Genomic DNA, 18,107 nt, shown 5'->3' on the forward strand with positions numbered 1-18,107 from the left:
TTTTAATGGTATCAAGAGAATAAACCCCATAATCTAATCTAGTGATGGTAAATAAAAGAGCAAATATGTTGCTACAAGGGCTTAACATTTTCAGTACTACTGCAGAGTTGTATTACATTACATACTTTTTTTCCATCTCTTACTTTATGGAATATCAACATCTTTCAATGTTTTTCTACAAAACCAATCAAGAACTTTTCCAAGGTAAGTTACAGTCTAAATAGTGGTAAAAAGAATACAAATCTGAGCATTTGGTACTCGTGGCAGTTTTTTGATTAAACCAAAAGTAGTAGTGCTACAGACGCACTACTACTACTACTTTAGCTCATAACCCTCTCTAAAATGTTGAGGTTCAATTCCCAGCCCTATAGTTGCTCGTATCCCTTGATAATACATGATTTCATAGAGGAATGGAAAAATGGGTGAGATCATTACTGTTTGGTTTACACTATAACATCTTAAGAAACCAAATAGAAATCATACATTTTGTTCTGTAATGTTGAAGACCTGTGATGACTTAGTTATAGGAACAAAAACTTAAACTACCAAACTTGGACCCACAATACTCCATTCAGTGTATCTAATATAAGGAGAGAATGCTGCACAGTCAGAGGCAGACATGACAGTTGATAACACCCCCTTTCACTCGTTAGTGCAAATTATGCAACACATCCACTTATACCTTTAAGAGGCTCTAGAGGAAAACGTTTTACCTGTCCACCTCATTAAATCCAGACAGATCGTCCACTCATCATAATCACTTGAGACAAATGCTGTGCTTAAGAATGTGTTGCTAGTCAGCATGCTTTGCTATCTTATTAAGGCCCTTTGCAGGTTAACATTATCAGTAACAAGTGCCATTATCCCCCCAAAATCTCAGCCGCCACAGTCACATTTTATTGCTTTTGGCTGATTATATAAGCAGATGTTTAATGACATGGTCTCTTAACTGGTGGGTCATGCTTTAAGCTTGGACATTACTTGAGATTTTGCTCGAATATTACAACAAACACAAGAAGTTATTGAGGCCAGATTGAGAAGATAATTGACTGTTTTGGGCCCCTTCTTTATGCGAAGGCTGTGTGAAATTGTAAATACTGCAAATTTGTTTTGTGGTTTTATTATTATTGATGTTACTAAAACTATCACTGAAAATATGACAAAATCTCAAAATTGTTTGGCAGAATAAAGGATTTCTGTGAAAAAGACATGACTAAGAAGAACCAACAAGTACTTAGTCAAGTCTGGAGATTTGGTAGAATATTTATTTACAGGGAAGCATTAGCAAAACTTAAAATGGATTTTCTTTTATGTTTAAGAAAAGACAGAGCATAAAGTATACAGTCTAAGAACATTGATAGGTGCTGTCTTACAGTCTTATTCTGACATTGTATGTCAATTATATGTGGATGTAGAACATTATTAAAAGGGTAGTATCCTGGTTACAGACCTCTGAACTGCTGCCCACATTTGTTGTTTTTCAGTGATTCAAATATGAAGAAATACAAAATCCCAATTCAGTCTATTCAGTTTTTCTCCTGATAGAAAATTGTCCCGTTCTAGCTCTCAGGTCCTACCCTGCAAAAAAATGTCTCAAAGTTTACAAACAACAGCTTCCACATGTGGTTACAATCCGTATTAAACTGTCTATGTATCATGTGCACAACCAGTTTGGGAATACAAATTAAATTAAAAACAGTCAAAGCCTATTTAAAAACTTTTTTTTCTCCCCTTTCAAAAAAAGCTGTACGTTTCAATTATAACCAATACAAACATGCACAACGAACGTGCTTTAGGTTTTACTTGTCCACTGGTCAGCTTGACCACATCATGACTTAAAACAACACATTAGGAACCACCAAACATATGAAACTCGAAAAAGAAATTCTGAATTTACAATAGAGCAGGAAATATACAAAAAAAGAGAGAATCTTTTGAGTATGAGGAACATGTTGTCCTCCCAGAGTCAGTGTTTCCCAGCACGTCAGAGACAAAAACATGCTGGAATAGATTTCTTCAGTCTCTCAGTCACATCATTTAACGTTAGCTACTCCACGATCAACTCAAACTCCTCTGCCTCCTCAAACTCTGCGTTCATCTGGGCAGCCAGTGCGTCCAGCTCTGTGGTGCCTATCTGCTGGACCTTCTTCCTCCTCCTCCTCTTCTCCTTCACCAAGGCCACTCCAGGGATGTTTTGGTCCGGTTCGGCGAAAGTTGAACCACAGTCGTCCGCCTCAAGCAAAGACGTGAATGAGTTCAAACCAGACAAGGGTCCAGAAACTTCCAGACCGGTCTTGGGTCGCCCGACTCTCCGGACCACCTCGGGGGTCAGCTTCTCAAAGCCGAACATGGTCTCCCGGGAGTCGGGGCTGTTGAAGGACTGGTCACTGAGCCTGCTGTAGGAGCGGCGTACTTTCTGGGACCAGACCGCGTCCTCTGGATCCACTGCCGGCTGTTGGGGGTGAGGAGGGGGCGGCGGTGAGGAGGGGAGGATCGGTGAGAGAACAGCGGCCTTCTGCTTTTTCTTGGCCGTGGAGGAGCTCCTACGGTCTGTGACAGGATCCGGCGTGGATACATTCGGTTTCTTCTTTCGGCTGCTCTCCGAGCCCGACCGTCTCTGTGTGTTCTCCTTGTTGTGCTCCGACGGTGCAACTGTTTTTCTGGGTGCTATTTTTCTCACCGTGATGGAACGTTTAACAGCGACCGAGGCCAGCGCCATGTTGTTGCCAGTTTTAACGTTAGCCTGAGGAGGAGAACTCAACCGCGGTGACCGTCTTCTCTGCCAGCCGTTAAGAATATTAGATTCCGCCATTATGTTTTGAAGCGTCCCTTCGTTCATTCTGACCCCCTTTCCTGGTGAAATAACCGATTTTCGTTGGATTTACTTTACAATCGGTAGAGTTGTATCGCCACACGACTAACACAACAACAGCAGTCCGCTCAAATTGCCCGCCCGGCGCTCGAGTCTTCTTCTTCTTTGAGGCTTATTGGCGGTTGGCAATCGATTTGGGCATTACCGCCTCCAACTGGTCTGGAGTGTGGATCAGAAAGAAATAATAATACTGACAAAAGTAAACACATATCTAAACTCATCTATTCAATCATATTCATTTGTTAGGATAAATACACTTCCTATCCCTGTAGTTCTTTTCTAATAATAAATAAATATATCTGCTGCGGCATGCCGAGTCGCGTGGAAAGGACGAAAAACTGTTTTCCGGTGACGACAACAGTCTGCGCCACCTATCGCAAACTTTTGCTGTGTAATCTGTGCAGCCGAGGCTAAGAGACGTCTGCTATCTCTGTGTTATAGGCATTTTTCAGCTCATACCTGTTGTAGCTACATAATGGAATATTTAATCGGGATACAGGGACCTGATTTCGTCCTTGTCGCCGCCGATAATGTTGCAGCCAGCAGCATTATTCAGATGAAACACGGTATGACAACGCTTTAGCTTAGCGTTAGCCATTCAGACAGTTGATTTAGCTAAACTTGCTAACAGTTTTCACCTTGTTCATACTAAACCAACTTGTGCTACTGATAAGTAATCCTTAAAGCCATTCAATCGTACGGTACATTGATGTGTAATGCGTAACGTCCCCTATCACAATGTGGCCACATATTCTGAATGTAACTTTAGCTGGCAATGCTAAACGTATGTTAGCTAACGTTACGGAAAGTTGAAGTCGCGAATAAATCTTTCCCATTCTGTTTTTGCAGTTTAGGTGATTTGTTTTGATAAGTCTAACCGACAGAAATGTTTGTATAATCATATACACGTACTGCACTGACTTAAATCGATTTTGCGTTTTATAAAATCGAATTAAAGTTAGCAAAAGCTGCCCAAGCAGGCTTTTGACAACGAAAGTGAAAGAGACTACCGTTACCGTTACTGACTCACTCTGGCACCTTCATTTTTAGTCTAACGTTAGTAGACTCAGTATTTTGACATAGATTACTTGTAGCAGATGTAGTAGGTGAGGTTTTTGGATGGAGGGAGAGCCCTTGTGTGTATGTTTTTGTTGAATCTACTATGTGTTGTTGGATTGTTTAAGTCATTATCATTATTAGTTATGTTTAAATGTTTTTTAACTTTCATCTTTTGCCTGAGGACCCCCTTGAAATGAGATGGTGCATCTCAAGAGGTTTATCCTGCAATTCAATTCAAGAAATTCTGTTCTTTGCTTTTCAGACTATGACAAGATGTTTAAACTAAGTGAGAAGATTTTGCTGCTGTGTGTTGGAGAAGCTGGAGACACAGCACAGTTTGCAGAGTACATCCAGAAGAATGTTCAGCTCTACAAAATGAGGAACGGTAAGGACCTTTTAAGATGATTGTGTGGTAAAACTCTCCTTCCTTCTCCACGGAAGTTCCCAGTTTAACTACAAAATGTCTACTCATTGACAATAATGTTATATTAGATGGCAAACTGTATTTTCTGAAGAAGCACTCACCTAAAACTTTGGCTGGGTATCGCTCAAAAACCTTCAATGCTGATACCCTGAATTCGATGTCAGTTCCTGAACGATACATTTTTTCTATACAAATTTTATAAAATCTTTTTTGTAACGTTAGACAGCCATTTACTCCTTAGGTGTTGAAATTTGGTATTGAATGACGAGGCATTTTCCGATCCTTGATAATATGGAGGCAGTTCGGTTGGTGCCTAAAAGTATTGAAGTTTGGTACCCAGCGCTACCTAAAAGTTTGTGTCTGATGCCTCCTTGTTTTTTTTAGGTTATGAACTCAGTCCATCAGCAGCAGCAAACTTCACACGAAAGAATCTTGCAGACTACCTTCGAAGCAGGGTAACTATCATGATACACACAAAATACTAATCCTTTTACAACACAATCAGCACATCATACAACATAATTTAAATGTCATACTTATCAACATTCAGTTGCCTGTTAAATCATTTGAGCTCTAAGCTGTCTTTGTAGATTTATCAAGAGAAATATCCTAGAGTGTGCGTACAGTGAAAACTTCATAGTTGACACACCATAACTGCTTGTGATACAATTATAGAGTTGGAACATAACAGCTCTTGTCTACTCAACTATGCGTAGACAATTCAGATCAGTGTCCTGTCTCTAGACCCTAGCATCCAGCTTGCAGTTAGTTGTTCATGTTAACACAAACTGAGATTTAGCTGTCTTGGTTTGTGTGAGGTTCGTAATCTACACTGATATGATCCATATTAAGCTTTTTGTTTAATGTTTTGTATTTTATTTTAGCGTGCATTACTTGACACATCTATGAGAAATTCCATTTTTTTTATTTGTGTTAGTTTGGCATGGTTGTTTGAAATCATTTGTTCCTGTGTGCCCTGGTCTCAACCTAATGTGATTGTCTTTTAGTCTCAGCCTGTTAAACAGCCATCATTTCCCATAAAGCAGTGGTAGTATCATTTATTTTGTGAGAGTTGTGTTCTCATGCCCTGGGATGTTGTCTGTTTTACTAAAGTGTTGGATTTTATATATATATATATATATATATATATATAAGTAATTGTTTTAGTTGAGGAACACAATTTCTTGCTTGAAACTCATATCTGCACACTAACATAAAGAGATGATGTCTTTTTGTTGGTCAACTTTATAAACTTTGGTCCACTTTGGGCCCTCACAGCAGATAGCCAATACAATTATAGCATTGTGTTTCTGATTGAGAAAATCAGCTCTTTGTTTACAGTCAGTATATATGCACATATTTATTTAACAAGATCATTTCCACAACTTAACACACTTTTTAACAGAACATATAAATAACCAGTTGCTCAGGATTCCCACTAGCCAAAAAAGGGTTTTCAAGATGGAGGGAAACTAACCTCAAGCGCCAGGTTGTTTGTTACTCAAAACTGTCTGGGAAGCCGTCATTGGAAACTGTTTGGAAAAGGGCAGACACTTTCAAAAAAATACCTGGCAGGTGATCGGATGAACCATCTGTCTATCACATACACAATTGTTGTTTTTAACAAACAGTTGCTGCCGCCACACACCTAAATCACACCCGTAACTGGCAGTAGCTCCTCACCAGACGCTGATTGGTTGTTCAGACACAAACACATTAGTTGAAGCCCGACAAGGTGGATTTTCAAAAGGTAAGAGGGAACGATCACTTATGATTAAACATGTAAACGTAGCCAAATTTAATTGAAGTTAACTTTTATACAGCTACTTTGCCAAAACAAACTAAAGGCAACCAGCAAAGTAATGTAACACATGGTTTTACTGTCATTGTATGCAATCTATTTTACTATAATGTCAGATATGATTGTATAAAATTTGAAAATGGTCTTTGAAAGTAAGACCACTTACACATTTGTAGTCACAGAAAACAACCTGAACGACCTTGTGGTGTCACCACAAATGTAAATTCAACTTGCACCGTATGCTGCATTTTGTGATGCCATGTATTCTCTGACCTGCTCAATTTTTTGTGCTTCTAATGCACTTTTTCTTCCTTTTTTACCTCTGTGCATAAACCCAGCTTTTTAAACACACTGCAAAGAACACCTTTATCTTTGTATATTTCCCCAGTTAACAAAACAGTAGCTAATGAATCCCCTGTACCAGTGGTCACCCTCTGAATTAAGCGTATTCATTGTGGAGTAATGAGTGAACAGACCTATAAATATTTTAATTTCTATTTTAACTTAATTACATTCCTCTGTTAGCATTTGCAATCTCATTTAGCCGTAGGGAACGAATGATAGAATCACAAATTAATTCCCATAAGTTAAAGTAATACTCACTTCAAATGGCAGGGATGGTAACCATATGTGGTAGGTTTACTCATCCATATCAAAAATGTGTTTTAATTTCTGCTTGAAATTATTCATTTTTTGGCTAAAAAAGGAAATTAAAAAGACTCAAACACAATAGAGGAACCTATTGCTAGCTACCCTTGCTCGTCTTGAAGACGTGACACTGCTGTGATGTAGTGCTACTCCGAAGTTCAAGTGGGGAATTAAGTCTCACTTGCAATTACTCTGTTTGTGTCATTATCAGCTTGAGACATCTTAGCTGAACCAATAGATGCATTTTTGACAGAGCCATGTACAGTTGTCAGCTTGTTGTGAGCGGTGACGGAGGTTTCTCCCTTAGAGACTTCATGACAACACCTGAGCCTGCAGCACCGTCTCCCACCTAAACTGTGCAATTGCTCTGTGTAGATTATCAAAATACCATGGTTTTGACCTTCAACACTTCAATACCAAAATGTGACCAAACAAAACTGTCAAAAAAAAAAAGGTTCAGAATCTTCCTCATTACTTATACAAGCTTGGATTTCAAACCAGGCAAGTTAACCAGCTAATTTATCTGTCTGCCTGTTTGTGTGTTGGCTTGTTTATTTATGCTGAACAGGTCTTGAAAAGTGCTGTTCTTTTGAAATCATTGTGTCCTTAAGGCCTTGCAGAGACCTGAGAGCCCGGCAGAAGCAAAATACACTCTTATACCAGGTAGTGCAGTGGAAGGCACACATCAAGAACTAGATTTAAGTGCATTTATACTACATATTAAAACAAGCATGGAGGCTTACTCACTGAATAGGTATTTTATCTGGTCCAGGAAGACTGTACTTATACACTTTAATGTTAATAGGTGCAGTTATAAAGGTCAGTGGTGTTTCAGTTAAACCCCCAATCGCAAGACATATGCACATATTCATTATGTACCAATCATTACGTATCAGTTTGGTAACTTAGTTTAGGGATCAATGTTTTTCATTTAACAAAGTCAAGTCAATTTTATTTACTGTAATGCCTAAACTCCTCAAAGTGCCTCAAAGGGCTTTACTGTCTTTATAAGCAACACAGAAAACCCTTGATGCTTAGAGGACCCCCCCCCCCTCCCAACAAACCTTTTAACTTGAAAAAAATATGCCAAACAAGTCAATAAGTAAACCCATCTAAGAATCTAACCAACTTTTAAAACTTTGCACTTTTCAATAATCTATTTTTAAACGGTAACAAGGTTTGATACCCAGCCCTAGTAACGCACATCATGCAGACTTTTTGCCCTTGCCACCCCAAATCTGAGCATCTACAGAATAAGTGCATACAATGTGTGCTTTCAAAAACATTAGGATACATATTCGTAGGGCTGCAGCTATCGTAATTCACCACAACCCAAGATGACGTTCAAAGATATTCAATTTGTCACATAGGAATGGAAAAGCGGCAAATTCTCCCATTTGCTTAGAAATCCACTATCAAAATAGTTTCTGGTTCATTTTCTGTTGATTGACTAATCAAATAATTAACAACTTATCTCAGATCGACATACTTTACGTTAGTTAGTTAGTTAGTTAGTGTTTGTATGCACCGTGGCATATGTGGTTTTGGATGTAACGCACTCTGCTCAGGCAGGTCAGCTCTGCTTCTTGTATCCGTGCGTTGTATTTCTTGCACTAATTTGTTAAGAGTAGTGCTGCTGTTGCCTGTCACAATAGCAGAAGGGTGAAAATAATTACAAAAAACAATTAGTGCGGCAGGGAAGGGAATGTGGGACACATTGAACAGGGGATAGGGGTAGAGCAGGAGGAGGAGGAGGTGTGGGGGTCCCCGGGGGAAACAACCAGGCCCAGTAGACAACACTCCACAGACTGGAGTGTGAGAATGAGTAGCAGTCAACATACACACAGATACAATATGCATGCACACAGGAGGGACCTATAGGTTCAGGATGGTTTTTATTCTGTCAAGGTTGTACATGTTGTGAAGGATAACATTTATATTCATGTCTTGCTGCGAGTGTATCGTTATTTTTGTGCCTCACGGTTATGAATTTGGTTTTATGAGTGCAGGATTTACTAATGCTGCGTTCTCAGGAGTGCTCAGAAACTGAAGCAATAGCAGTTTCTCCTCTGCATCTCCCACACCTTCCTCCAGCTATGCTCTTCTCACATTCATCAACCTCCAGAGTACATGGACATTTGCAAATTATGTTGTATAAACAAGTTTTCTTTATGGTGTTTCCCCCCAAGAGCATCTTGAGTACATAGAATATGTAATGTGTGTTGTCCATTTGAACGTGAAACAGGGAAACCGTCTTTAATCGTTAATTAATATCAACTAGAAGTAGCATTTCTTTAACAAAAATGCAGGGGATCGAATCTGAGGTGTTTTTGGGTCAATAATTATTCTGTTTGAAGAAGTATCTGAAGTGTGAGTTTCTTAAACCATTTTAGTACAATTATCACAACTTTAATTAATGGTTCCTTATTTTCATCATCGATCAATCTACGTTATAATTTACATGAATAGATTACTCGTTTGGTCTTCAAAGTGACAAAAAACAATAGTAAAAAACATAATGCCCGTCAATTTCACAGAACCCAACCCTTATTTGTTCAACCAACAACCCAAAACCCTAAAGATATCCAATTAACCGTATCAAATCCTCAGATTTCAGAATATGAAACCAATGGAACCAATGATTTTTTGGCAAATTGGCTTTTAAAAATGTCAAACGATTAATAACTTAATAAATCAATTGTTCAAAATAAATTTTCGGTCAATCGAATCGACTAATCATTTCAGCTCTACACCACTTGCTAAATAATCCTCCTCATTCTACGAAATGTTAAGAACAAAAATGTATTTTACTGAACTTTCTACATCTATCAGCCTTCACAAGAGGATTTTAATGAAAACAAAATTCCACAAAATGATTAAAGATAACAATTGTGAAGTTGTTAAGATCCACAACTTTTAAAAACGAAACATTTACAACAACATGTACAGCATAGATTAAGTCCATTTGTTGGCTAAATTTATTGTAGATGTAGGTAGATGAAAAACGCCTGTAGTCCAGGACTACTACGCTCAATTCTTGTCTGGGGAACTGGCTGCATATGTTGGAATTTATTTTAATTAATCTGATTAAATCATTGCAGATTAAAGTTTGGCCTAGACAGAAAGGAAAGATAATGATCTGCTTTTGTATATCAATTTTTTCCCCTACCATCCTTGAATCATCTTCTGAACCCCCCAGCCCCCCCCCCCAAAAGAATCACGTGATCCACTGGCACATCCAGACCCTTAGGTTAAAAACCACTGGCTGATAAATTAATCGGTGGTATATTGTTAATTCTGATGGCCTTATTCCTGCAGGATAAATGAGATGAGTCCTTTAGTCTGAAAGATGTCATACCCCAGTGGCTGCAGACCTCCGGGAGGTGTAGTTAGCTACAGTCAGCAGAGCATGTCGGCGCAGAGTAAGAGAAACCCTGTTCACATACAACTGTGTGCTTACCAGCCTGCCGTCCAGAAAAACAACTCCGCTAACCTCTGGAGTCCTGCATTCACTCAAGCTTTAGAGATGAGACAAAGAAAAAGCGGTAAGCATAATCACCTGAGGCCTCAACTCTGCTGCATGCATATCAGTAATGATACACATGAAATTCACAACCGAGCAAAACAACAACTGCAAAGTTTTAGGGGCATAGAAACTCTGCATCTGCTCTGCCTCTGTTTGTTTTAGCTTCCTGTCTGATGTACTGTAATATTGGCAAAGAATCGCCTACTGAAGATGAATACAGATTGAATTGATATTGAATTGACAGGTGTTGTAGACTGAGACATGAGGTTAAATAGATACAGCAAAACTCGGGGGAGGCAGATGGTTTATAAATATCACATTTGATTTTTTTTTTTCAGGGGGATTATGTAGAAGCCTTAATGCCTTGCAGTCATTAGTTTTTGTATATATGTGGATGCAGTATGCTGAAGAAGTAACATTTTTGTCAATCTGTAAAGTTTGAGCAGGTTATTTTTAGATTTTGTCTTTAAGGCCACAGCAACAGTTAGCCTCTGTGCGGTGGTGATCTACAGCTGGCCCCATATGGGTTTGTAAAATATTTTGTAGTACGAGCACACAATGGGTACAAATAATTACTGGCGCCATATTGCACACGGCTCCCCTGCTCCTGCACAGATGAACAATTAATACAGCAGATTGAGGAGAAATGCCAATAAAGAGAACATGCCCCGGGGCAGGGTGCAAAAATAGGGGGGTGGGAGGAGGTGGGAGGAAGGAAAGAAGGAAGGGAGTGCTGGAACGTGGAAGAGTAGAGTTGGGGATGAGTTTGTGATGATTTTTAGCGGCCTGACCTTAATTTGTGTCACAACTTAAGCTGTTTTTGCTCTGAATCCTACACTGTGGATGTCTTAAAGGAATAGAGCCACAATTTTGGCGCTTATTGTTTTCTTGCTGAGAGTTAAATGAGAGGATTGACTCAACTTAACTCAACTTATGTCTGTACACTATATATGAAGCTCCGCCTGAACCCGCTTGGCACAAAGAATGGGAAGGGGGGGGGGGTGGCTAGCTTGGCTCTGTCCAGTGGTAGCAAAACCCACCTACTAGCACCTTTTTTAAAGCTCACTAATTACACTACAGCAACAAGAATGAAATATGAATGTATTTTTGAGAATGTCAAACTATTCCTTCAAAACCAGGTGCAGTGGGTTTGTGTCTGCTAAAGGCGATGGTAGCAACGCACAGGTGAAGCTTTTTGTTTCGTGGAAAAGCGTTGGCCGTGTTTGGCTGAGAGCAAGAGCCGCAGTGGGGGGGGCGGGGGGGGGATAAAACATATGATGTGTATTGTTTGCATGGGTGTGAGTTCAGGTGGCTGGGCTAACAAGGTGCCTGGTTCCCTCCGAGGTGACATGGGAAGGGAAGGTTATTTTGATGCCAAGACCATATTATTGTAACCAGCGAGACAGGTGTCTGGTGGGTGGGGGTGACGCCACTGGGGCGTTCGCAGGCTCACGGAGGAGTTAAAACACACACCCTCTAAGATATTCATCCGAATATTCACGCCTGTTGTGCATTCTCACAAACGTACGTGTGTGTGTGTGTGTGTGTGTGTGTGTGTGTGTGTGTGTGTGTTTGTGAGAAACCATTGTTAACACACAGAGTAAAGCTTATTCCACAGGGAGCATGATGATCATCATTGCCCTTGTGGCACACACAGCGCTAACACACAAATCACATAAGCAGGTTGGCTCAGAGATAAATTGAAATGAGAGGGCCGATGTGCAGATCACAACTCTCATGGCGTCGTATGATTCACATTTGCTTCACTGCACGACCGATAATGCATGCATGCGTTATATTTTTCTTGTTGCAGTTGAACTCAAAACACTGCACTGCATTGCTTCTACTTCCGTCAAGAATTTGGGCCAAAACTTGTTTTGAAAATCCCCCAGAAAATGACTAGCTTTAAAGGGATTTTTAAAATGAGGAACAGTAGCTTGCAACAACGAAGAGAGAAAATTAGTGCTTTGGAGGAAGAGAAGGGAGAAGAGGCTGGAAGCGTAAAAGATGTAATTTAAAAAGAGAAGAAGGGGGGGGAGGAAGGGGCAAGAGAAACGACTTTAGAAGTTTTTAATGAGCCCTGGCGCTACTCCAGGGCACAGGGTGAAGGCGGCGGAGAGGGGAGGCGGGAGGGATGTAAAGAAGGAATGAAGAGGGAGGTAGGGCGCGATGGAGGGAGCAATAGGGGTGCTGACTCCCAGCAGATGTCGCAATGCCTGCCAGTGACACTCTTGATTCCCCCTCCTCACACACAAACACACTCACCTCCTCTGTCCTGTCGCCCTTTCACCTCACCTCACCCTCCACTCTCCAGCTACCCCTCCCTGTTCTGTCTCTCTCGCTGTCTCTGCTGTTAATGCTGCGTTAATGTGTGCATCACTCCATGTCTCTGCCAAGCTGAAAAGTCAATAATTAAATAACTGCAATTGGTTGAGAAAGAAAAGTTGCACTTTTCAAATGGTAAGATGTCTTGCTCCAGTGACCTGGTTGATAAAAACTATTTCGAAGCACAATTAAGTGAGATAAGATACAGACAGTGATATAATACATATGCTGATGGTAATTTCAGTGCAGAAATTGTGCAACATGAGCGTAAACTACACACAGTATAGTTTATATAGTACAGGATTTACAAATCCAGCCTGTTGCCAGCTGTTATGGTTTCTGTGATCCTTTACACGTGATGTTAATTTCACAAAGAAAACCTCTCAACCATGCAAACAGTTGTAAAATGTCCTCTTTGCTTCCAGAATAGCTTTATAGGAACACAGAAATCAATAAGTCTGCATCCCCGGCTCACACGTTGTAAAAACCCTTCTTATAGATCTGAATAATATTCCTCCTCCTCTCCCTCCAGACTCCATATCATGTGAACCTGTTGCTGGCGGGCTACGATGACACAGACGGCCCCGGTCTCTACTACATGGACTACCTGTCTTCCCTGGCCAAGGCCCCCTTCGCTGCCCACGGCTACGGAGCCTACCTTACTCTCTCCATTCTTGACCGGCACTACAGACCAGGTCAGTGCAGAGAAATGCCTCATGCATGTTTTGTTTTTCTGTTTTATTGTTCCTACGAGACTGAATAGACGAGAGAGAAATAAATAATATGATGCAAGTCTGTAGAGCGTTCAAGTGATTCCCACTTTGGTCACAGTACAGACTCATGTCACTGTAAGGGGTCTTGTTAAATTAAATGATTTCACCTGATGGCAAATGACTTGTGTAGGAACAAGACAACCATGTATGTTAATTCCATGGTGGTTTGTAGTACAAATATCCCTGATAAATCTGACAAACTAGCATCAAATGTTTTTCGCAATTAATTAACTTGTCTTGTTATTCTTCCTCACATGGCATTATGCTCCCCCCTTTTCTCCCCAATACCACACTGCAACATCCACTTAATTTCTGTGTTAATAAAAGCAGTCTTTCCTCATTTTAATCTAATTTAAGTCTTCGTCATTCCTATTTTCTCCCATTTCAGTGTTCTCATTTTCTTCTGTTTTTTTTGTTATGTTTTGTTCTTAGATCTGACCCGAGATGAGGCAGTGGATCTACTGAAGAAGTGCGTTGAAGAAGTGAGTTCAAGAAGTTTTACTCATAACGTTTTTTTTACAATTATGAAGAATAATAAACATCTTGTTTAATTTTTTTGTTTTTGTTCTTGCTCAGCCCTTCAGATAGCAACTTTTTTTCTGCGTAAGTGGCCTCCGTGTACTCTCAGGAGCTTAAAACAATTCACTCTAATTTGGCTCACACGGATTTACTCTGATTACTGGGAATTCACATTAAAAGCGAGCATCAAGTCGATCCACGCTGACCTTCGATCCAACCTTCCTTCGGCTGCAAAGAGCTGAGACGACAGCTGCCACAACTGTCTTCACCATGCTGAAATGTACTAAACAAAAAAAAGTTTTCACGTAGGCTCCACGGGAAGAATTCAGAATTGTTTAATTTGATTGACAGATTTTTATGGGAATCTGTAGGAATGTCTTTTTACAGAGAAACCGGCGAGCTCATAGCCACACTGCGAGCCTTGATCAATCGTTACAGACACCGCTAATAAGTTCACAACGTACAGTATAAACAGAGGGAGATTTGTTTTGGTTTTTTTTTAAACCACTGTTTGTGGAGATTATGCTTCACTAAGCACGCCAGAGCAAAACCAATAGACTTGTGGGGGGTCCTGTCCTCTCGGAGTCATTGTGGATTGATGCATTGAATAAAATGTTATTTGTTTCGAGAGTCGGGCAAGTGACGTGCGTCAAAAACACTTTCCATGTAGCTCGGCCTTTAGCCTTAATAGTCAGTATTGCACTTTTGTAATCCCTCTGCATTTTTCTGCTTTACTTGTTTCTACATCCATTCTGCTTATTTGTGCCTTTATCTTTTTTTTTTTTGTCTTATTCTCCCTCCTCCAGCTGAACAAGCGCTTCATCATGAACCTTCCCTCCTTTACTGTCCGTTTGATTGACAAGGAGGGCATCCATGACCTGGAGAAGATCACCTCCGGCGCCAAGTGACCGCTCACTGCTTAACTACCAACCCTCACGCCCTTGTTTTTTTCCTTATTTTTTTTTGTACCGCTGACCTCCTTGCTCTTTCTGTTCCAATAAAAAGTGACACACAGTTGAGATACAAGCTCTTTGTCCCTGTGGTGCTTTCTCATTGCTCTCTAGTCTACTCATCTGCACATAGAAAGAGAACAGCCTTCTGGCTGTGTACTTTTGCACTTGTACTCAGTGAGTGTGCATGTGGGTAATGTACACTTCCTCATGCTTGTACACGTGTAATAGAACATGCATGCACATAATGGTGTTAGTTAAAAACTAGTTTTCTCATAGTTTCGTTCCCTGAATGACCAAACTAGATAGAAATATTGGTTATATAGTATGTATTATTAGTCCAAAAATCATGTTTAGTTTAAATGGTGTTTTAGAGCTCTTGTATTTATTATTATATATTACTTTTTAAGCAATAAGAAGCAGAAGAAGGCATACTTCAGTTCACTACAGCTTCCAAGCTGTGTGATTTACAAATGTACTTCAGTATAAGAGTGAATAGATGCTAGCTACTGTATGTTCAAAACAACATTTTCTCCCTTTTTAAACATGGAACCTTGAAGTAAATAACAGCAATGTATCCATGTAGTCAATTTAAATATCTCAAAATATGGTCTGTAAAAATTACCACAGAGACGACTTACGACAGTGTAAGGAAATGAATAAACAACCTGCACAAAGTTGGCATCAACTGCAGAACTAATGAATCGGGTTACGATGTACAGGTGTTCTGCCTAGCTAAGCAGGATTGTCAAAAACAAATCCAGGTTAGCTACAGGGAATATACAGTGTATATATATATATATATATATATATATATATATATATATATATATATATATATATATATATACAAATGTAATACTGAATGTGTTCATTTTTTGCACCCTACTACCGTAGCTGTGAGCCTTTTGCTACGGTTAACAGAAGGCTGAACTATTAGCAACATTTTCTCTCCATCTCTGAAACGCTTTGCCGATATTGACACGTATTACGATATTTTATTACGTTTGTCAGACTTTCTTTTCGATAAGTCCGTCTTCCTTTTTCTGGTGTTGCTTTGCAGTGTAGGCTGTTGTTACCAATGCTGGAATAGCAACATTTCCTGCACGATTTTACACCATTGAACCGGGCTTTCACCATCTGAAGGAACGTGCACGTGCAGCTGCATTTGTAGAACAGCCAATAGGAACGTCCTCTATGACCTGTGACGGGCTAGCCTGAAAACAGAGCCAAGAGGAGGTGCTAAAGTCTAGTTTCTCTCAGACCACTTGAATTACAATATCCTGAAAGGTTGTTATGGAATGTTTGCCCAGTGACGCCAAAAACGCTAACACTGCATACCCCAGCTTTCGATTTTTTTACTCACATATCAGTTGCTCCTACAATTACAGTAGCTCCCACGAAAAGACAAAACTAGCCAAGTTAATGTGCGTTTTTAATGAAAGCCTTATCCAATGCTACTTTATTTAACAGGGTATGTGTAAAGCTGTAAACAAAGTATTTTTTTACTTTGTAGGGAGTCGCTCACCATCAGGATGCAATTGTATCAAAATAAACCAAATCTTAAATGTCTACGTTGCTAAATATTTTCTGATGCACACCTGCTGGACATGAAAATGAAAATAATACAAAAGAAAGCATTGAATTTCTGCACAATGTCAGCACTATGATTACTGAAAATGTGTTATATTAAAAAGATTTGTCAGGCATCAAATTCACAATTTTAAACCACAACAAGATCTTGATGCTTAAGTCACAGGCAGCGTTTTAGTGGATGTGCTGACAGTGTGCAGGAATTCAACGAATGTAATTGGTAATGTAATTGGTTTTGAAAGATCAAGAATGGACCTGTAGGTTTAAAAGATGATCTTTGGGAGAAAAAAAACACATCAGTGTAATGATTTGCTAAAAAAAAGTAGCTGCTGAAATACATGGATTTTGACTATACGGGGAGTGTTACAGTAAATGAGCACACTTATATACAGCTGCAAATGGAAAAACCAGGCCAAGTTGGTAACATCACAGCTGAACGTGTGTGTGTGTGTGTGTGTGTGTGTGTGTGTGTGTGTGTGTGTGTGTGTGTGTGTGTGTGTGTGTGTGTGCATGCGCGTGCGTGTGTGTGATTTGATTGTGTGTGTGATTGTGTGTGTGAGCGAGACAGCCAGCCCATGTGTACAAGAGTGTGTGTGGCTCTATCATCGTCTCCTCTCTCCACCACAGACAGGTGATTAATAAACATTAAACAATTCCTCCTCTCTCAAACACACCGGAATCTGACGGGAAGAGCAGCATATGTTTGCCTGGAGGCACAGAGAGAGATGGAGAGCGGCCCCGCTGAGTGTCAGATAGAGGCAGAGAATAGGGGGAAAGGGGGTGAGGGGGATGGGGAGGGGGGAGTTAGGTTACAGAGTGGGAGATGAAGGGATGGGGGGGGGGGGAATTGACACAGGAGGGTAATGAGATGGGAGGAGAGAAAGGGAGATATAGGGAGGTAAAAATGAGTGATGTTTGAGAGTGTACGAGCAGACGACACGTGTATGTGTGCAGTCCCTGGAAAGCAGTAATTGTGTTGAGTATCTAATCCTGGTTAAATAAAGTGAAGGACTGTGCAGGGAGGTGAGAGGTGGTTGGTGGAAGAAATGTGGAACAGATGGGTTGAGGGGGAACCGGGGTGTGTGTGTGTGGCTTGTTGGGCGCTGGGGGTCGCACCGCTGCCTCCGCTCTCCCAGGTACTAGTGTTCAGGGCTGCAGCTGTGACGCCGCCGTCTCCCTAGGCCCCTGCAGGAGCTCTGCATGCATAGAGGGACCCTGTTTTTTTTTGAGTGGCCCCTTGGGGTGCTCACAGAAAATGTATGACATGTAACATTTATAGTATTAAATTAATAGTAGAAGTGATCTATCAAGCTACAAGACTAAGAGTCTACTGCCACGCTAACGGCTCTGTGAGGCTGTGCTTAAGCTTTCAGCTAAATGCTAACATCAGCATGCTAATATGCTCACAGTGACAATGCTAACATGTTGATAATTACCAGGGTTAGGGTTCACCATCTTAGTTTGGCGTATTAGCATGCTAACATTTGCTATTTAGCACAAAACATAAAGTACAAATCAAAAGATTGCACATTAATTTTGGTACCAAACTTTAAGGCAATTCATTCAGTAGTTGTTGGGATATTATACTTAAGGATACAAATATCAAGCTAATGGTGG

The 18,107-nt window shown here is 40.3% G+C and overlaps 2 protein-coding genes across 2 annotated transcripts; one reads left to right on the plus strand and one right to left on the minus strand.

Moving 5' to 3' along the window:
* Nucleotides 1–1,243: 1,243 nt before the first annotated feature.
* cdca5 (cell division cycle associated 5) lies at nt 1,244–3,142 on the minus strand. The gene has a single exon (XM_039819990.1). It carries the CDS (start codon nt 2,837–2,839, stop codon nt 2,048–2,050), a length of 792 nt encoding a protein of 263 aa, XP_039675924.1. The 5' UTR covers nt 2,840–3,142; the 3' UTR covers nt 1,244–2,047.
* An 80-nt stretch (nt 3,143–3,222) lies between these two features.
* psmb2 (proteasome 20S subunit beta 2) lies at nt 3,223–14,973 on the plus strand. Its single transcript, XM_039819991.1, has 6 exons — nt 3,223–3,438; nt 4,194–4,316; nt 4,740–4,810; nt 13,188–13,350; nt 13,861–13,910; nt 14,754–14,973. Exons 1-6 carry the CDS (start codon nt 3,348–3,350, stop codon nt 14,853–14,855), a joined length of 600 nt encoding a protein of 199 aa, XP_039675925.1. The 5' UTR covers nt 3,223–3,347; the 3' UTR covers nt 14,856–14,973.
* The last annotated feature ends 3,134 nt before the right edge of the window (nt 14,974–18,107 follow it).

The sequence above is a fragment of the Perca fluviatilis genome, chromosome 13, assembly GCF_010015445.1.
Source record: "Perca fluviatilis chromosome 13, GENO_Pfluv_1.0, whole genome shotgun sequence".
NCBI lineage: Eukaryota > Metazoa > Chordata > Actinopteri > Perciformes > Percidae > Perca > Perca fluviatilis.